The sequence below is a fragment of the Phaenicophaeus curvirostris genome, chromosome 4, assembly GCF_032191515.1.
Source record: "Phaenicophaeus curvirostris isolate KB17595 chromosome 4, BPBGC_Pcur_1.0, whole genome shotgun sequence".
Taxonomy (NCBI): Eukaryota; Metazoa; Chordata; class Aves; order Cuculiformes; family Cuculidae; genus Phaenicophaeus; species Phaenicophaeus curvirostris.
The window spans coordinates 13,535,680-13,558,009 of NC_091395.1; the positions used below are offsets into that span (position 1 = coordinate 13,535,680).

The 22,330-nt window shown below is 37.5% G+C and overlaps 1 protein-coding gene across 7 annotated transcripts in view; it reads right to left on the reverse strand.

The window, feature by feature from the left end:
* INPP4B (inositol polyphosphate-4-phosphatase type II B) overlaps positions 1–22,330 on the reverse strand; it is a 323,774-nt gene that overhangs the window by 112,618 nt on the left and 188,826 nt on the right. For all 7 annotated transcript variants that reach the window (XM_069855285.1, XM_069855288.1, XM_069855287.1 and 4 more), the window contains 5 exons: positions 18,570–18,620; positions 14,982–15,061; positions 7,175–7,286; positions 4,773–4,845; positions 668–815 (listed from right to left, as the gene is read on the reverse strand). In XM_069855285.1, coding sequence (XP_069711386.1) covers positions 668–815; positions 4,773–4,845; positions 7,175–7,286; positions 14,982–15,061; positions 18,570–18,620 — 464 coding nt within the window. The remainder of the gene's footprint in view (positions 1–667; positions 816–4,772; positions 4,846–7,174; positions 7,287–14,981; positions 15,062–18,569; positions 18,621–22,330) is intronic.

The following is a 22,330-nucleotide window of genomic DNA, read 5'->3' on the forward strand; positions in this document are numbered from 1 at the left end:
TTGCTCAAAGCCTCATCCAACCTGGCCTCGACCACCTCCAGGGATGTGGTGTTCACAACTTTTCTGGATGGAGTGGATTGATATTACATAGATACTGTCATGATCCTCAAATGTCCCTCCTGGTTACAAGGCAAGACATGAACAAAGGTTTCAAACTAACATTATTTTAGCTTCCTTTTCTTAGGCCAACTAATTTACATTAGTTTGAGGAACGTGATTTAAATTCTCATCGCTCCTTTATTAACTACAAATACGTAATTTTCCATTGCTCGCATAATATTTGTCTGTGATGTTAGCACTGCCCAGACACAAACTCAAATACAGTACAAGGCAGTTCATACACTTGGTACATCTTCTTTCTTTATAAAATGTTAACTTTTCAGAATATTTATATTGTTAACCAAATGTTGATGCTTACACATTTGAAGTCATGACCACACTCTAGTACAATTCTTCACTCAGAACTTATGAAGTCACTCAAGTCCTAATATTTCTGAGCAATCAATTCTGTTGTTCAGTTACAACTGTAAATTCTCAGTAGTCAAAAAGATTGTTATATTTTGCTTATTTTGTTCTGCAAATTAATAATTTTAGCTCATCACTTATATTTTTTCTAAGTCAGAAAAACAGAATTTAGTATTTAACATCGCTACTTCTTCCTCCTTACCTTCTCATATCCTCTTTTATGTGTAGATTGATCAGTTCTTTAGGAACATGGAAAGAGAGAGTGGTCTCAGCCATCTGTTCCCGGATCCGCATCCACTTGTTGTCAGAAGTAGGGAATCTATATAACTTACAGATCGGGTTTTTTAACACTGCAGAGAGGAAAAATTATATTATTGCTATACTGACATTATAAGACTCTGAAAATTTATGACAGTAAAGAAAGAAACACATTATTTCCCTCCTTGCTTCCAGAATTAATTTTAGAACCATTAAAATTCTATTAAAACCATTATTTTTTTAAACTTAATTTATTATAGCAGCATGTGGGGGACAAAGTATTACTAGTAGAGTAGATAAATCTCATTCTACCTGCACAGTAGGTATATGTGAATTAGCATTTCAGAATAGTGATAATGCAAATCAAGCTCTCTATTCTTGCACTTCAGGTATAGTTTGGAAAAGCAGAATGCACAAATTAACAATGAACTCATATACAGTAAAAGACATCATTACCTTCTGCTACAATCACTTGCATTGCTAACAAATTACATGGGACAAGTGAAGCGTGCCTCAGAGTTCATCTGTATCTGATGCATCTTCTCCATGATATGTACATACAGAAGTCATTAATATAGATAGATACTGTGCATCTACATTAAAGGAAACCTGACCACTGACTCATGGTCAAGATGCCAGTTTAGAATCAGTTTGCTCATTGACACGGTTAAGAAACGCCACTACACAAAAAACCACAACAACCCTGTAAATACATTACAAACACTGTTCTCAGAATTGCTACTGTAACTTGACGTAGAAAAAATAAATTACTTGATCTCTTGGACGGTTTTGCTTAAGACCCACTGATTTTTATCTCAGAGTTCTCATGTGTTGGCTACATTTCCATTCAGATCTTACAATGATGCTTTATAATAGTAGTGGGAAATTTCTAGTCTCTCTTTTCCTTCTTTCTTTTTGCCTTACTTTTAACTAATTTTCCACAAATAGCAAATGGGTGAAAAGCTGACAAAGAAAAGTTTTGTTTGACTACATTGATAAACTTACTTGGAGACAAATCAGTGTCATTTAACACACACATACACTGCTTCCTAACTCAGAAAGTCTTTGGACAGCCATCCAAATACTCCAACAGCACCTTTTGATCAGCCTTCTGGAAAAAGCTGCCTTAGAGCAGGCTCTCATTGATCTGCCACTGAATGGTCTATAACTCAAAGGAACGCATTTCCCATGTGTGCTGCAAGGAAACTGTTGCTATCACGATGACACCTACTAATAGAAATTTCAGCTTCACTACTTGCTGCCACTATTATTGCCCATATAGGCTGATTTATAGAGAATGAAGATGACGGACCCAGCTACCAAAGTAACACAAACTGTCTTGTCTATCTAATCAGACTGATTTTTAACAGAAGTCCTTTAGGAAAGGCCAAAAACAAGACCACAGATTCAAAGATATCTGTAATGAAACAGTTACTAGAAACTTATAAAATAAAGGAATATTGTAAATAATCATGTTTAAGTAATTGTAGATGTATTGTTTTCTAGTCTCATGACTCTACTAAGATCACTAATCGTTAGTCTTCAGTGAGAACTGGAATCCTTTTTAGAGTCATTTTGCCTTAATTCATTAGTGATTTGACTTAGAAACACTAAACTCTGACTTGCTGACATGAAATAAGCCTAATTTATGCTTGCCAGCTATGGTATATAACTAACAACAATTTTTGTTTACTACTAACAGCCATGTAAAAACTCAAAACTTGAACTTAATATCTCATACATGCACCAAGGGTCTACCTTTATTGAAAATTCTTCCATGCATCTCAACTTCTAATACCAACAAAACTGTACACATACAGTTTACACAGAGTGGATGAATACGTTTTCAGGCAGAGCTAGTGTTTGATAAAATAAAGTTAAGGGCAGCAATGGTGCCCATAAGAGAAAGCCAGTCTTGTGGCAACAGATACGTACAGGAAGTCAGTCACAGAGGAGGCTGAGAAAGAAGTCTGATGGGTTAGGCAAAGAGGCTGAGAGTATAAAATTATTTTAGGAAAAGAAATTGGGAATTCACTTTGTCAGCTGGACTGCCAAAACCTGGAACTGGTGCCAGGTGTCAGTAGGGAAGTGGAGGCAATGCTGGGGTGAGAAGAGGAAGTCACAAGTACAGGAAACGGACTGAAAAATAAATACTTATTAGAACAAACTTCCTTTGACTGAAAAGACTTTCCAATATCCTGTGTGTTGTTATTCTTGCATATGCATCTGCAGTTCTGCTCTTTCCCCTCAATTCTTTTCAAAAACAAAGACAGACAATAAAAGCCCATGGCATGATTGACTTTATAAACCCTAGAGATGTTGGGTGGGCCAGGGGGGTTGGTTTTAAGTTGTGTATTTGTATATAAAATCATGGAATGTCCTGATTTCGAAGGGACCCTCAAGGGTCATTGAGTCCAACTCCTGTCCCTACACAGGACAGCCCCAACATTCACACCATGTGCCTGAGGGCATTGGCCAAATGCTTCTTGAACATAGTCAGGCTTGGAGCCACGGCTGCTTCCCTGGGGAGCCTGGTCCAGTGCTCCCCACTGTCTGGAGAACAGTAAATGTAGAGAACAATAAACGTATGAGAGCAGTAAATGTAGAAATGTTAAATGCTGTATAGATATACCACAGAATCACATGCAAATACTCTTGACAAAGTGATCCAGAGTTCATTATTTATAAAACTGACATCTACCCTGCAAGTTCCAACAAAATACATTCCCCAAATTATGTTTCCCCATCCAGAACAACTCAAAGGAAAAACCCCCACCAAACCCACCCAATGGAAGCAGCAAACTGAAAAAAATCAGTTGTAGATCAGTAACATTTCTTCTGAACAGAAATGCCATTTTGTTAAGACCCGCTTATCTGGATGACACAAAGAATCAGAATGAAAGAACAGCTGCACTGAGTTGGACCAAATTGTTCAACTGGCTCTGTATCTTGTCTCTAAGAAAAGCCATAAATAGATACCTAGAGATGCAAGATACACTGCTGCCTCCAGCTATTTTCAGTTCAGGGATTTCCAGTGTCAGATGTAGTTCCTGTGCATTTAGTAATTCTCAATGAGTATCTATTCCACAAATATATCTAGTCTCCCATTGAACCAATGAAAAGAAACGGCAGTTCTGAAAAAAACTTCTTCCCTGCTTCTGATCTAGTCTCAGCAAATCACACAAAAAAATTACAGCATTCATACATACATAGAAAAAAATCTGGGTTTTTTAGGTTTCTAGTGCTTCCTTCAGACTGCAAAAATACATCCTGTCAGTCAAGTCATACGAAAAACTTTCAGTAAAGGTTTTCAAAGGTTTTTGAAACTTCAGGAACACTTCTCCTCAACTCTATGCAGCAAATACACAGAATTCTTGACAGTGCTGTGGTTTCAGATGACCCATATAACTTATTTGTGACATTGTGACTGCAGAGTAATGGACATTCATAAACTTAGGCTAATAAAACTTTTATGGTGCAGCATATCAGCATGCAATACTTCTAAGTATAATGAAAGAAACAGATCCAGTTCAACACTGTACACTCAAGTCCAAGAGCTGACTTAGAATTGTGAATGCCCTGCCAACAGCTTCCTTCATTTTAGGACACACAGCTTCTAGATCTGAAATTGCTGCTTCACCAGCTATGAGATAGATTAATTCTCCAGGGTATTCTGTTACAAATAACGAATAATTACATCAACAGAATGTCTTGCAATGACATGACAAAACCTTATGAGGTTAATTCCATGCCCACTGAAGTTACAGACAGTCTTGAAAATCACTGAACGGTAAAAGGTGTAGGAGTGGGACATTTTAGCAGGGTTTCAGAAAGCGTAAGTGGCGTACATTTCTAGAAGTTTTCATCACATTTCTCAGTGAAAAAGGAAATGGGTCACTGTCAAATAGGTATAAAACATTAAAATATTGAACTTAAGAAATTGTGCATCATTTGAAGAGCCTTTTAAGAGCTTTACCCCAAATCTTTCCGATTTCTTCAGGATCTGAAGTGTTGCAAGAGTGATCTTTTACAGACGTTAGAATACTTACCTGCATTTAAAGAAGGCAAGTTGTCTTTACCACTTATGCCTTCAGTGGCTGTACATTCACGAACCAAAGCACACTAGAAAAGAAATGCAACCAAAAATATAACACATTCAGGTATTAGAAGGAAATTCATAGTTGATAAATGGCAGACTGAAAAACACCACTGATAATATAGCTTCCCAAGCCTTAACTATAATTTACATTTTTCTCTTTATGTTTCTGTTCCAATGTACTGTAACACGACCAGAACTGCAACAGAGAAAATGGCAAAATATGATCAGCTATTCCACAATAAACCAGAAAGATTTCCTACCAATACAATGACAGAGGTTAAAATATGTTTTGACAAGGTCTGTGCTTTTAGAAAGGTTTCTTTTGACAAGACAGTTTTCACATGCACAGTGTCAGAAAGCACCCAATGAATTTTTAAACAAGGGAAAAATAGGAACCAAGAAAAGGCATAAAAATGTCCTCTCAGTTTGTGATTAAAGTAACATGTTATACACATTAACATTTAAGATTTCTTTGATAAGATTAGTGTATGAAAGTCTTATGGAAAAATAAACTGGTGTAAACCTATGTCTAGGTTTGTACAAGAAAGTATATTTTTAATGTTTCTCCTCCCCCTTCCAGAAAGAAAAAACATCCCCTAAAGGTGATAGCCAACTCTGTTTTCAGGGCTTCCCTAGTTTCTAGATCTTCTGTTGCAAAGCTTGAAGCAAAGAGCAAGACACGTACTCTCTACCAGTTGATATCTCAGATTGAATTTAACTGTCATGTTACTCTTCCACGAGAAATTCCATGCACATAATTTATCTAATGAGTCAGCAAGCCTAATTCAGAACTTTTTTCTTTGAAGTAGTTCAGTAATGGTACATTCTATGAACTGCATCCTTACTTGAACATATAAACTAAGACTACATGATACAACTAATCCATAAAAAACTAAGGACTCCTCTAAAGACCACAGAAGTCACAAGGCTGGTCTTTCTTGACAAATAATAGAAGCCCCTAGAAAGATGCTCTTAAAGTCATCTGGCTCCTCCAAGCTAGACACAGCTCATCAATTAAACGGGAAATAATTGTGAAAAGTCTCATTTCACAATCTGAAATGGAAGAAAAGCAAAATGAAAAAGGCGGCTGAAAAAAACAGTTCATGTTGCATATCTTGTGCAAGTTTTATAATACAAAACTGGAAAGATGTCAGTGTTTGTTGGCTACTTTGCAACCAGTCCCACTGTTCCATTGTTTTAAAAAGGAAAAAAGGATGCACAAAATCTATCCTGGCCCAAAAGCAGACTGCTTTGGCTGAGCAGAAAAGATATTCAGAACAATGCCCTTTCCTATAAAAATGCATTCCTATATGTTACTTCCAAACAAAAAAATGCAGTCCTTAATTCTACATTCCCTGTAGCATTAACTAAAATTAGTTTCTTTTCATGAAGAGTATAATACGCTATCATGCGTAGCCGTACACCATAGTATTAGGGTGGCAACAGCTCTGTCAATGAAAATGGGGCTGCAGTAATAGAAGGAGGATGCACCTTGGTATAGGTACAGTTGCCATTGATCGGGGACCTTTTACTAACTGTGAACTATTCATATTCTTATTTCCTCATTCTGAACAAAGACCAAACCTCTTGTCACCATAGACAGCCCATCCATCCCACCTCCCTCCTTTGGTTCTTCTTTCCTCTCAAATCTGCTCCCTCCATATCATCTCTAGATCCAGTCTCCCTTGTTTTGCCAGCAGCAACCTGCCTACTTGAGAATATTTTTCACTCTTTCCAAGCCCTTCTGTCTTTCCCTTTTGCCCTACACCATAAGCACTCCAATCTCTACATATATCCTCTGTTCAACACTGCCTTGGGCTAGCACTCTGAGACACCACTGCTGCTCCATCCCTCCCACTGATTTTCCCCACTGTTGTGTGCTCTCATAAAATACAGCTGAAACTGCCCCTTTGCAAGGGGAATCACCTCATCTTTGGCTTGCCTGTCTGTCATTCTTCCCATGTTTTCAGTATTGTGGGCACAGATTGTACATAAAAATACACACAAACAGGGCTTCATGGGCAGAAAACAGAGGAACTGTCCAAGGGAAAAAGAAGTCAGATTTATGGTGTCTCTATGGGCAGGTTTTTTGATCAAGATTGATTAAATATGGTGCAGCAGAGATCAAAATCAGCTCTTTTCCCTAAAGAGCAGGAGGGACTAGGAAATTGAGGATAGAGCATTAATCTATACATTTTAATGAAAAAGTATTTTTATTTTATGGAGATTACAAGTACAGAGTACTTTATTCCAGAATTTTTTTATTAAATCCTTAACTTCATTTGGAATTAACTTAAGCATTTGGTACAGCTGATCATCCTAATCAACTTTGTGCTATGAACTGATTTCTACCTTTTGATCCTGGGCGTCCGTTGTGACGTGGTCTGTTTCCCCATCCTCTAGCTCTCCCATCTTCACAAGATTGACTTCAATGGTACCAACAGTCTTTCCACCATCAGATGTCCTGGAAAAACAACCGATGACATTGGGTCATCTGCAGCATTGCATTCCTTCAATAAAAATAGTAAACATTTATTCCCCTCTCCATGCTGTATAACTGCAGTCACCTCTATTGAACTCACTTCAAACATAAAGCAAATGTTAACAATAAGGCATATTGTATTTTCTCTAAATAGTTTATGGCAATGAAAGTTTTCATCATGAAACTAAAGATGTTTACGTGCTAGAAACGGTGGAAGAATTCACAAACATTGCCAAGTTTTCATTCTAGACATTACTCTGCCTGTGGACCATCAGAAAAAGGGTTGTAATGTACTGCACCAACACCCACTTATGGCCTGCAACCTCACTGCACAGTACACTGCTTTGCTTCCTACCAAACTGTGAAGAAAGGATATGTTCATATTAATACATCTCCTGATAAACCAAAATAAGGAATATAATCTGCATATCAGTTTTACTTATGTAGTCCCTCTGCAGAGTAATTATTTGGTCCCATTTCTTTAGCTACATAGGAGCAAATACTATAGTTCCAAGTGAATTCCTTAAGTATTATCTCTGCAAATAGTTCACATCCAATCAGGAAAAGTAAGTAGCAATTCAGATTTATAACTCCAAAAAAGGAGTACTGCTCACTACCTTTTGGAAGAAACAAGGGTTTAAACTCCAAAAGGATACTGAACGCTTTTTCAGCTTGAACTTGTAGCAAATCACCAAAATTAACATCACAGTCCATCTCCCCTGACTTACTCTGAACAGATGGATTTTTCGAAAGGAAGGAAAGAAGGGTAAAAGACCATTTAATTGTAATAAAGCAAGTATAACAACAGCCACCAAGCACAAACTGGCAAAAGGAAATGACGAGAATAAGTTTAGTAGAATCGCAAAAGCACAGAGAGGAAGAAGAATAAAAACAAATGGGGTGGGGTGGTACTGTGTATGACCTCACATGTGAAGACGGAAAATGATGAAGCAGGACAAAGGGATACAGAAAATACATAGGGCTATCAATAATAAAGAAAAAAAAAATTTGGAAACAGGAGTACTTAAAAAAAAGGCTTTCCGCTAAAAAATGCCACAGTCCTAGAGTAACCTCACACACAAAAAGAAGTGTGGAACTACGCAGAGGCACCACTCCAGGCTCAGCTGGTGCTGTACGGCCAAGTCCTGCTGCCCCTCAGGTGCTGAGAACCCTCGAGCAGCACCGTGCCGACACACATCATCTCCCACTCTCAACTCAGCTTCACCGTGCTGCTTTCTGCCACACACAAGCTTTCCCACAATGCTTGCTTGTGCCCCAGGCAGGAAGGACCCTGTCTCTGCCTTGAGCTCCCACAATTTTACATAATCTGTATTTCTGCATGCAGTATTAGGCCTTAATTAAGCCAGAGCATGCCAGCTTTTTACACTGACTGAAGTTAAGCACGTACGTTAGCCTTTTTCAGGCATGGACAATTATTTATCATGTTAAATCAAAACTTCCCTTTTTTTTTTTTTCTCCAGTGAAATCTCAAAACGTAGCTACCTCCAAGCTTCAAATTTACATAATTATTATGGTTGCAAACCATTATGCTTTAATATGCAACCCAGAAGAATACATTCATCTTGCAACTCTACAAATTAAATATGTTCTTATATAAAATCTTGCAAAATACACATAATTCTTCATATTTTATATGTGTCACTATTTAATTTGCTCTAAGCCAAATTCATTACTGACTATAAAATAAAGGAACAATTAAAAAATGAGCCAATTCCAGATAGCCTTGCCATAAAAGAAGCCTACATTAATTAACAAAGCATACAAAGGAAAAGTAATAAGGAAGAAGGGTTTAAAGTCCAAAGAGTGCTTATGAGCAAAAATATATAATAATTTTGAAATGCATGAGAACAACACAAGTCTCTCCAGGATGAATAACATTCCCCTGAGTTGCTGCAGCTTAGTGGTTCGACTTCATTTGTTTTCTCCTTCCTGTGTCTGACCAGAACACCAACTAGGCTATTGCAACGAATGTAATAGATCATTTCCAAGGAGGAAAGGAAGACAACAGATTTAAGCAAATCAGGTATACTTTTAAATATCAGAGCAATCACGTGGCTGTAAGACTGAATATTTATCAACAGCTTAACATGTCCCGATAAGAGAGTCAAGTGGATGACCTCATTATCAGGCTGACTTAAGTATCAAACAGCACTTTGCTGTTATCCTGGTCTTAAAGGGAAACATTGATTCATTTCACTTCCAGAAGTAAAATCCTACCAATTCATATTTTCGGAAACATTTTTCTAAGGCCAAACAGAACTACAAGTTCGAGATTGACCTACATAAACCAGATCTAATTTAAAATTGCATCAGAGTAAATTAAGAGTATAAACAAATGTTGGGCAAAACAGAGCTCAATTTGCAAATGAACTGATGTGAGCCAATGAAGCATGTTGCTTGAGTAAAACAGATTAAAAATGGAAACATCAGTTATGCCTTCTCAGTCCTTGTCTCCCTTTCTTTAGAACACTAAATATTCCCCTTATTGCTGTTATTAGAATCTTAGCTTCAGTGAGCTTCAGTGAGCACTGCAGTGCTTGTCTGCATAAGCAGCAACATGTTTTTGGAAGCCTTCTCCATACATGTTTTAAAGAAATACGATTAATCTAATTTCATTTCATATAGTTTTAAAAAATTATTTTCTTCTCAAAATTGCTCATGTTCTGGTCTAATGCACAGGTAAAATTATATTCTGAAACATACAGTATCTGCAAGAGAAGGTAATACAGCAGAGTAAAACTAAACAGTGGGACTATTGGAGTTGGACACCTTCCTCCATTTATCTTATTTTCCGCAGGGAAATATAAAAACACAACTTAAAAACAAAAAAATCCAAAAATTTTGTTTGAATGCTACAGGCACACAAATCAATGAAGGGCTCTATAAATAGCAAGGGAGAAACCATCATCAGATAGTTTCACCACTATATCAGACACTGAATTTAAAATACCACTGGTGCATTAAAGCCTTCAAACAACATAAATGTCATGCATTTAAAATTTTGAAGTAACAGTATAAGATTAAAATTTTGCTTGAAAGAAAATTAAAAGTGAGGAACAGAAATAATGCACTGTGAAAAACAGAAAAAAAAAACCCAAACAGTGATCACACTTAAATAAAACAAAATTCTATATCTACTTTGCAGTAACAGAAACAGTATTGCACATGCACACACACATGTATGTATACACCTCATGCCATTTGCCTGGACAGACAGGAGGAAACAATCTCACACATACACATCGTTCAACAGAGCATCAGGAGAATAATGAACTGGTTTTAGGATACTTCATAATGCATTCGGCTAGAAACAGCTTTTTTCTGTAGTTTAATAAAGCTACAAAGTGTGCACTCACGTGATGCAGTGAATATTGTCTCTGCATCAAATTGCTTACAGCCACGAGACAAGATATACTACAAACCCACAGGACGAAGGACTGCACCTTGACAAACCTGCATAGGGACAGTGGGGATGGGTAATACAGCAATTTTAGTAATAAGGTGTCAATGTGAGGAAACCCATATAGGTCTCAAACTCCAACCGGCTTTTAGTACAAAACTATTATACTTGCATAAAAATGTTAATTCTGTGAATTCACAGTGGAGCTGATAGCAATCAATACCACTTTAAACAAGTTCAGGGTAAATAACATTCTGTTGCATTCTAAGCTTTTGTGCTATTCAATCCCTTCTCTTCATTATTTCCATGTACTGTCAATTAAGCTTCATGTCAAAACAAGTTTCACCTCAACTCTATGGGAGATTTGGCTGGCTTATAAAGCCAAGCCATTGTTTACCCGCTTCCCGTGGTGGATGACACGACATGAAGCAGCCAAGAAACACGTTCAGAATGGAGACCAAGTAAAATTAGTTGTACTTAGAATTATACTGAATTTTAACAGGGAAGAGCAGCCAAATATGTAGTATTTTACAGTCATTATTTGCTAAGGAAGTCATACGTACTGCAAAACTTAGTGTGCTGCTTTCAAATTCTCTCTGGTTAAACATTGTGAATTTATCTACTACTGAAGTGCAGTTAGATGTCTTCTGGCCCACTGAACTACAAGGTGCTTGGTGGGCTTTGCTAGGAGAGAAGGAAGTTAGAGGGACTTTCTTCAATGGAGTTGCAGTTATTTTTTTTAACTTCCAAATAATAACTATGGTTTACCTCCTCCATTTAAAGGAAACAGGTTCAGTCCTGCCCAAAATTAATGAAGACAGCTAAGATAATCAGATTGATAGACAAATAAGTATTGTCCAAGAGGTCAAGTATAACCACATGTGTAAAGAAAGTCTATAGAATATGTGATTGACAGACATCCACAGGCACATTCTCTCAGATCATCTCTATAATCCATGCACTTCCATCCTAGTTCTTGGTTCTGTATGGTTAGCACCATCACCACAAAGTGCCTGCTGACAGAGGCTAAAGGATCTGAATGATATTGATATTACCCTAACTACACACTGAAGCAACCTACTTACACTTCTGTACTGTCTGCTAAAAGGAGCATCCCACACAGATGGACCTTATTTTTACCTAAAGTATAAAAGAGCACTATTAACAATTTTCCTTTGTTGCTTCTTACATGTAACTTACTGGAAATCATACCAAAATCACCTAAGCTGAAGAGGACCTTCCTGGAAAAAGGGCAAATTACCACCAGAGGAGAGGCAGCTAATGGAAGTTCTAATTGCTAGCCCTGTGCAAAAGGGCATTGACCTCCATCAAGCAAAACCCCACATTATGTTGTTCATAAAAGGCAGGGATGACAAAAAGATCCTCTAAAATGAACTTAAAAGGTAAATCAACTGGAAAAAAAAAATCAGTATTAATTACTAAAAGAGCAATCAGTATACCTAACTCTCATTTACAAAGAAAAAAGCATGTATGCCTGCTTTTTCTTTTAAAAAAAAAAAAAAAAAAAAGCATACACTGCAACATATAGTTAATATTAAGAACTATTCCACTACTGAACATGGCTTTTGTTTTATTCAATAGCCCATGTTTTCCTGTTCATCATTACAACCCTATGAAAAAGCTGGAAGAAAGTGGCATTGCATTATCACAGGAAAAATGAAACATCCAAATCTATAGATGGCATTTCTGTTTTTTCATAAGGTTCATAATGGAAACTGCAATCCCAAATCTCTAGTAACTAAACTCCTTTGCCATCATCAGTTGTGTATATTGCCAGCACTGAAGCAATTCTACAAATTGACCTGTTTGGGTTTTGATATTAGATATAGGTGCACATATACACAATAAACAGTTAGCCATCGGTTCAGGGCATTTTCACAGAGAAAAAAGGACAATCAAAATAAAAACTTCTTTTGCAGAGGTTCATAACTCGTGCCCTTAATCAGTCTTACATTTCAGCGACAGGGAGAGGGAAAAGGCAGAACACAGTTTATTGTCAGTAAGGAATTGTAGATGTATTCTACCCCTCCACAAAATAACTGAGAAAAATACAAGAATATTCCTTTAAAAACACTTTTATAGTATTACAGACAATGGCAAAATGACATAACCAAAGAAAAGCACCAGTACAAAAGTAACCTGATAAATTACATCACTATTTACAAGGCACACCAGAGAGGTAGTTCTGAATCCTTAAATCACTATTTCATATATAACAAAGGAGTAACTCTAAATCACAGGCACTCCCACATAAACTCCCTTCTAAAGTATATCAACAATTAAATGGAACTACATTCTCTGACAAGGTCCTTGCTATACCCCTAAGCTCCTGAGAGGTACTAATTTAGTAAGCAAATTAGAGAAAAGCAAGTTTAGATTACTAGATCGCTCTATTTAAACTGCCATTGAAGAGCTATCAATGATTTCTACTGATTTTGTGCTGCTCAACTGCCATAATAAGGAAACAATCCCACATTTAAAAGGTTAGGCTTTTTTTCCTTAAAAAAAAATCCAACAAACTAAAATCTACCATTTAGCATTATCTTCAAATTCATTTCAATTGGTACAATAATTGTGTTGTAATGTTAGCAGCACAAAGAGGACATACAAGACCAAAAATATTAATTAAAAGTCAGTCTGAAAAGGCTTGGAAAGTAACCTGGCATTCTGCCATCTATTGCTTACTAGCATCCAACTGAGCCTTTTGTTTACAAATTAGACTGACTACATAGAAAACACTAATTATTTTCAAAGTTCCCTGAAACTTTATATTCTGCCAGTTATTACGGCACCTCGCAGAGGGATTCTTTCAGGTGAAGTTTTCAATATGTCAGTTGAATGTTTGTTCCAGAAAACTTGAGACAACTTGAAACTCTGTAAGAACAGACTCTTACAAACACTAAGTTGGTATTTGTTTATCTAGCTACACATTTCCATTGAGTGTAGTCAGTTCACATTTTATCTGATCAGTTTTGTTTGACAGAAGATAAAGTCGTCTGCTTGTTAGACATAGCATTTTCTGTGTTTGGGAGAAATTAAAATCAAGGCATTTTGTTAACTTTGCCCTGTAAATTACACACACGTATGTAACTACGATTGCTACGACAGGAAGGCAGGTGCAGTATACTTCAAAAATACCGAAATAGTTCAAGAAGTTTCCATTTCAAAGAAATGCAGTGTCTTTGACATAGTGACAGTATCACATCATCATGAATTTATGAATGGGTTGTAAACTGACCCTTCAGTCAAATCAAGGCTGGCTTCACGTGCTCAGAACAAAAAGTGTAACGTAACTGTTCTACAGCTCCTGTGCACAATATCCCAGGGAGAACATATACCAGTGTCTCCAGTTTCCTAGCTGCAGCTTCTTTCCTCCCAAAATTTTGCCTGTGTCAAAACACGGTGAGTTTGGGCAGTTGCTCTTGCAAAGCTTACTTGTATCAATCCAGTAATCTCAAATAAGCCCCTGCTTGCTTGCAATAATCAACTCAATAAAATTGCTGTACTATATGAAGTCCAATGAATTCATTCTGAAAATCACTGTCTAGAAGGTTTCCCCTAACCTTCAAGAAGATTTGATTTGTGTTTTGATTCATCTTAAGCCCTGCAAGTCAGTATCAGGGGTGAAAACTGAATTTTTCTTCTTCTGCACACAGCTGTAAGAAATATCTGTTTAGTCCAGCACTAGTTTTGGAACACCAGCTCTGGCTCTCCTCCATCTCTGTAGCCTGTGTCACTAATTAGAGTTGTAAATCACCCTCAGACTGCCATTTCGGTTTGGCTGCATGTAACAATGAATTTAGGAGACTGCAATCGATTTCACATGAGAGAAGCCTTGAGACATTAGATCCACTGTCTAAATATGCCTAGTAGTGAAACCAGCAAACTGTACCGTGCCAGTTCTTTAAGCCACACACATCAAATAAAACTGAGTACCTTATGTTCCTTTCTAAATGAAACTTCAAAAGAATATACCCTACTTCAAGTTCCCTGCAATTCTTCCATAGGTTGTCATCCAAAAAATTACCAGTCTTTTCTAATTTGACACACAGCAAGCTTCACCTTAAAGAACTGGTATTTCATTTTGACTTTTTGCATGGTAAAAACAGAAGCACTTCACACAGAGAACTAACAAACACGAAGTAATGTGGAGCTTCAATCACAGTCAAGCAGCAACCATCAAATGCCATGGGTTATAAATCCAATGTGGTTTACAACAGAGGAAAACAACTTACCTGAGGGTAAGGGTCAACTGTTGCTCTTTTGACTTCACCAAGTCTCCCACTCTGAAGGTTGTACAGCCCAGGAAGCTTCGCTACAAAACAAGGCAGAAAAGAGAACACTACCATTATTTTTTTTGAAGTTTTCTTACTTCTTTTTTTTTTGTCTCACATTTGGAAACCTTTCTTTGGTACCTAGAAAAATATTACACTCCAATATACTAGTTTGACACACTATCCAGTATAAATTTTTAATGCCTCTGTAGTATGATTATCAGTAAAGTGTTAAACTCTGCTTTTAAGGGAAGGAACCTCTCTCTTTTTCATTAATAACAGTCTGACAACCTGAAAAAAACACAGGATGTAAAATGTACAGGAAAATTTTCCTGCACAACCACTTGCATTTTGCATATTCTTTTCTATATTTATGATTACAAGAAATGCTACATTTTCAGTGTTTTACCAAAGCTGTTCTTGCTATGTTTTTTACTTCGAGCCTTAGGCACGACCATCTATGTACTCCAAACATGAACATATCTGCTAAGAAGCTATTTTTACACTGAGTTTGGAACAAGTTTACTAACAGAAATGTTGTATTCCACTTGTTTATGGCAGCGTTTGCAAGTAGTTGTTCATTTCCATTGTAAGGTGGTTCTATTCATTGCAGTACAAGTGCAGAAAAAAAGTGCTAATGAAACTAGAATGCCTAAAGTTAAATCAAGCTACTCCACTATATCTTTTCCTTCTACTAAAATCACTTTAACATATCACCAAGAAAATAGGACAGAGGAAAACAGATTTATCTTAGAATCATAGAATGGTTTGGGTTGAAGGGATGGGGCATTGATAGCTTTCTCTGGGCAATCTGTTCCAGTGCCTCTTCTTTTGCTTTTTGGTTATTTTTTATGCTTTGATCATATCCCACTGCACATTGTTCAAAACCCTATTTGGTCAGCTTGGCCAACAGTAGTATTCTTGCCCCTGGAACTATGAGAAAGAAAATAACAGTCTACAGCCATCTTCTATCAATTTATCTTTGAAATATAAAACTCAATATCACTTGCTCTCAATCAGTTATATGAAGATCATAAGATTATGCTGAATTTTCGCAAGAAAATAGTAAAAAGTACAAAAAAGTTTGGTTTTATTACACAATACTAATTTTACTCTACCGTATGAATGGCAAAGTAACATTTCAGGGCAAATTATACATGCTCTTGGATATACCAATTCAAGAAGAATCAAGTTGCTCTGAGCTGCATGCTGGGAGCAACTTTCCCTTCAGGGGAAGAGAAGTGCACAGGGCCCCACTGTCCATGTTGCTGATGAAAATGTTAAACAGCACTGATCCCCATACCAATCCCAGAGAAACAACACTCATCACTTGTCTCTGCTTGGACTCTGAGCTCTTGACCACAACTGAGTGGTCACAACTCATCCAGCCAATTCCTTATGCACCAAGTGGATCCACCAAATCCATGTCTTTCCAAATGCTTTGCACAAGCCCAGGTAGATGATGTCAATTCCTCTTCCTTTATTGACACTCCAACCCTGTCACAGAAGACCACCAAATTTATCAGGCATAATTTGCTCTTAGAGAGGCCATGTTGGCTATCACCAATCGCCTCCTTATTTTTCATGTGCCTTAGCATAGTTTGCAGGAGAATCTACTGCATGACCTTGGTGGGCACAGAGGTGAGACTGACCTCAGGCTTTCCTTAAAAATGGAGGTTATGTTTCCCTTTTTACAGTTAGTGGGAACCTTGCCAGACTGCCACAACTTCTCAGATATGATGCACAGTGTCTTAGCAACTTAATCTGCCAGTTGCCTCAGATCATGGTTAGTTTTCACTGCCAAAATGAAGCATGCACTTTTACAGGAAATACCTCCAGGTGTGACATACAGTGATGCACAGCCTTGCTAGAGTGAACACACAGGTAGTTCTGTCTTTCATTAGATCAGTTAACATGATAGAGTTTCTGCACTGAAACCATATGGTGGCATGGTTAGCTCTAGTTACCTTCTTACAAGAGCATCTCCATCTTAGTTCAATAAGAACACATTCTGCAGCACAACGTCTATCTAGTAGCCTTTATTCTGGCATTTGAGTGCTTGTTATTTGCAATCTTATCATTTGGAAAGAGGAAGAGGGATATTTGGGATGAAGTTGCTATAGGCTGGGTCACTTGGGGCTTCTTCCTTCAGTACAATAGAACTATAAATCAATTTAAGAACCCTAAGTTGGAGTCCTCACAATCAAGGCTAAGAAGCACTTGCACTGCTCTCTCATACCATGTAGGAGCTTTGATCACTGTACCCACTAACCATCTCTGAACATCATATCTAGTTCTCAAAGGTCACAAAACTAAAGGTGAATAATTTTATGAGCTTAAAATATTCTATTTATTCCTTTGTTTCATATTTTTATGTTTATTCAGAATAAAATTTTCTTTGCCAATGCAATTAGGAGTTATTTGCAAACTTAAATAACACTGTAAATGATCCCATGAATCAAAGAGTTATGCTGATGTTCAAAGGGTCTAATCTCAAACAATGCCAGAAAACACTTTTTCCATACTGATTTAGATACAAATAGTCTACACTGGGGCATGAATTGGCAGTCTACAAACCAATCCAACTTTGCAGAGGCTTGAAAAGTAGGCTTTAAACAGAAGTGCTGCTGTAAAGCTAATTACAGAGTAATGTTCCTCTGTAAGTTTGCTAGTGGGGTACTTACAATTATAAATCTTAAGATATGTGCCTTGAGTAGTTTGGTGAATAATCTCAGCTAGCCAAAGCGAAAAGTCTCTATAATAGCTATATGAAAAGTAGAAACACAAATTATTTCACCAAGATTGAACTTGGTGCCAAGCTACAGATTTTTAAAACATGACCTTAAGTCCTAGAAACTATGCCAAGGAAGCCCTGGTAATGCAGGAAAGTCAAAACCTCAAGCTACAAAAATTAAAAACAGTTATTTTAAGTGTTTGCAGACATAGGTCTGATATCTGCAGCACATGGTGTTCGGTCTTTTAGTCAGCTGTAGCAGGACCAACGTTTCCATGCCCCATGAGATGCCCATATTGTCTGGGAGGTTCTAGGCTTCTCAGACCCAGAATCAATATCCCAATGCCTTTGCCAAAAACTCTACAGACCTACATAGGAAAATAAGCCTTCCATACATCACCAGTGTAATTTCTTCAAATGATTACAAAAGCAGATCCTATAGCAAAACTTTTTATACTCTGCATGTGAAAACCAAAAGGCGATAGGCCAGGCTCATTGAGGCAATGCAGTTCTACATTCTCAATCTCATCCACATTGCTTGTATGGCAGTAGGAGGACGTATAGATAGTTGTGCTTGCCTCAGTATAATTTCAGTTGAAATAGATTTTTGAGAAATACATGAGTGGGATTAAAACAATCACTGAGACTACTACTCCTGCCTTGATTTTTTTTTTATCCATTTAACCCAACTGCTATTAAAATAGTTTGCCAGCTTCTGTTTAGCAGTTAGGCAGCACACCATTTCTCTTCACTGGGTGTCTCTGTCTGCTGATGAGGTGAAAAAAAAAATCCAGTAATCAAAAAAAATTGCTTACTCCAACATCTGCTCTTGGCTCTTTGTGATCAGGAAGGACACTGGTACAGACCTGAAAGAAAGAAGGTGGGAAAAAAAAAGGTAAATGTAACATTAATTATTTGACTTTACTTTTCAATAAGAATGAAAGAAGCGATCATGCATTTTTTTTCCTCATAGTAATAGTAAGACCAATTGTTCTCTGAGTATTATATCTCAAGTATAATCAGGTGATCAGGCCCAGTCAACACGGGCTTAGGAAAGGCAGGTCCTGCTTAACCAAGCTTATCACTTTCTATGACAAGTTGACCCCCTTAGTGGATGAGGGAAACTCTGTGGATGTTGTCTACCAAGATATTAGTAAAGCCTTTGACGCAGTTTCTCACAGCATTCTCCTGAAATTGCTGGCTGTTCATGGCTCGGACAGGTGTACTCTTTGCTGAGTAAGAAACCGGCTGGACGGCCAGACCCAGTGAGTTGTAGTGAATGGAGCTAAATCCCGTTGGTGGCTGGTCACAAGTGGTGTTCCCAAGGGCTCAGTGTTGCAGCCAGTTCTGCTTCACATGCTTATCAATGACCTGTATGAGGGGATCGTGTACTCTTAGTGAGTCTGCAGATGACACCAACTTCTGGAGGAATGGAAGGCTCTACAGAACTCATACAGGCTGGGGTCAACCGTATGGAGTTCAAAAAGGCCAAGTGCTGGGTCCTGCACTTGGGTCATGACAACCACATACAACACTAAAGGCCTGGGGACAAATGGCTGAGAAGCTGCCTGGCAAACAAAGAACCACACCTCAAATACTGTGTTCAGATTTGGGTCTCTCACTACAAGAAGGACATTGAGGCGCTGAGCACATCCAGAGAAGGACAGCGGAGTTGGTGAAGGGTCTGCAGCACAAGTCTTATGAGGACCAGATCAGGGAAATGGTGCTGTTCAGCCTGGAAAAAAGTAGTCTGAGGGGACACCTTTTTACTCTCTACAACTGCCTGAAAAGAGGTTGTAGTGAGGTGGGTGTTGGTCTCTTCTCCCAAGTAACAAGTGATAGGATGAGAGGAAATGGTCTCAGGTTATGCCAGGGGAGTTTAGATTGGTTATTACGAAAAAAAACTTCACTGGAAGGGTTGTCAAACACTGGAACACGCTGTCCAGGGAAGTGGCAGGGTCACCATCCCTGGAGGTATTTAAAAGACATGGAGATATGGCACTTAGTGACAATAGTGGTGAACTTGGCAGTGTCAGGTTTGTGGTTCAACTCGATGATCTTAAAGGTCTTGTCAACCTAAACAATTCTGTGATTCTACATTTCAGAGATGAATTTAAAAGGAGTTATATATCTATATATAATTCAATAACAATTCATTAATAATTTCAGCACAATATCTTCTGGTTCCTTTGCAGAAAGTCTCTCATTTATGACTCTGAACTTTCCTGATTCTCCAGCAGGAGACAGGCTGTGTTCAGTTGTTCCTGTCCTAAAATCAGACTCTCTGGCTCAAACTTGAATACCAGCCCTGTCTCATTCACCATCTTTGAGGTGGCAGATATTTGTAGGTATTCACAGAGAGAAAGTCCCTGTATTGTCTCCTACACTGACCTTTGTTTTCTGCAGAGTGGAGCTGCCATTGTACATAACTGCTTCCATCTCACAATAAGCATACAGTACAACATGACTTTCTCTTCCACATTTCCCAAAATACGGTTGGACTTGCTGACCCGGTGGGTCTTTTCCAACCTGGTGATTCTATGATTCTATGAAAATATGGTACAGGGCTTGGGGGGTTGAGAGGGGTGGGTGTGGATTTAGTGCCTATATAATTTTGTTGCTGAAAGTTGGTTGGTTGAGAAAAGAAAATTGATCAAACAGTAAAAATGAGATAAAGCAAGCACAAGAAAACATTTCTGTAACATGGTCTGTCTGAGCCAAAACAGTGCATTGGATTAGCTTGCTGGTAAAAGCATGCCAGCTTCAGATGTACACAAGGGAGACAGGTACTGAGCATTCACATCTGTTCGATTACCTAGCCTAAATAACAGATATCCATTTACATCACAGCCCCCCAAGGACAAATTTTTGGCTTGATTTCAAAGTAAAACTCAAACTCATTTGGCAAATCTGTCAGCAAAAGTCTAATTTTGTCCCACGCCCTCAAATGTGTCCCTCAATTCTTTTATTCTAGCTGCAAATTACTATACAAAAAGAAAATCCACCTTTAAAATAAAAATAATTTTACTTTCCTGTTTGTTATCCTAAGCACAACATGTTGGTAGAAAGGGCCAACCAAAAATCTATCACAGAGATGTGACAAAGTAGAACTATAGCATCTCTCAGTCAGCTCTTATCCCTTGATTCTCCACAGCATGAACATTTTTTTTTCCACAAAAGCCTGAAGACAGTGAAGAAATGTTATAATTAATGAGGGGCCAGTATACTTTAGAAATCTCTGGAAGCACTCATTTGGATATAATTTTACATTTGGATTTTTTCCACTAATGTAACATTAGCAACTCCGAGGCATTTGGCTTTCTACAGAATACCAGTACAAAATTTTCAGCACAAAACTCATCTTTAAAATGTAACTGTAAATACTTCAGGCCAGAAATGGAAATAAAACTACTTATATTTCCTTGTTGGTGGTACCCTTTTGAGGGCTGGAGAAACAGGGGAAACAACTTACAGCAGGTACGGTTCTTCAAAGAAGGGGCACCAATGCTAGGCCAACAATTTTATGTCATTTTAAGATGCTAAAAATCTGTTGCATATGCTAGCCTCAAACAGGTAACATCTGTACCAACATGGAAGTGAGGTATTTCCATTTCCTAATTATTATGAATATTTATTAAAGAAATACAAACAAATCATGTAACAATTAATCTTCCTCATCACCACTGATTTACAGGAAGATGCATTTGTAACCCAGAAGCAGTTTAGCAAGCATTTTAAAACATGTATAATTGTTTTTGCATGATACTAAGATGTGATTGAAAGCAAGAGGAAACTCAAGTATCTTTTATGCTTATTGAAATCAATGGAATCAAACATGCACTCCGAATCACAGAACATTATTCAGCAACAAAAGAAATTCAAGTCTTAGTTCAGGAGAACTTAAATCTGTCCTTCTGACTCAGCAGGGAAGTGGAAAGGGATGTCAAAACCTGATGAACGTATAGAACAATCCTTCCATATAACAAAAAAATATTTTATAATTACAAATGAGTTAAATAAGGAAAAAAATTCTCTTGCTTATTTGCAGTAGCAACTCAATGCTATTAGTGTCACAAAGAAAGAGGTAAGAGAAGTATTCATAAACTTCAGTTTTCAGTTCTAAGATACTTTTTGGTTCCACTACATAGCTTTTTTATTTATTTGTTTGGTTTACTTCTGTTTCAACCACTTTATAACCCGTAGTCATATAGAAAAATGTACATAAAAACAGCGTTTGTTGGACTGGCATTAAATCGTGTCTTTCTTTTCTTTGAAATATATTCCTTTTGAAAGAAAACTGGATTTTTTGATCCAAGCACATACACATTTATTTCTTTAGAAATGATTTTAAAATACTCATTAAAAAAAGAATTGGTATATGCGCATGTAAACACATAAATGGGAGCTAAAGCCTGGTCCTTTTCATGTTAGTTTAAACTCTCAAAATACTACAATTATCAGAGTCCCATTATGAGATGTCCACATAGACCCAGGCAAGCATCACTGCAAACACAGTCTGCAACCAATTAAAAAACATAAGAAACAACTTGGCTCTAGTCCCAATCCACAAAATGAA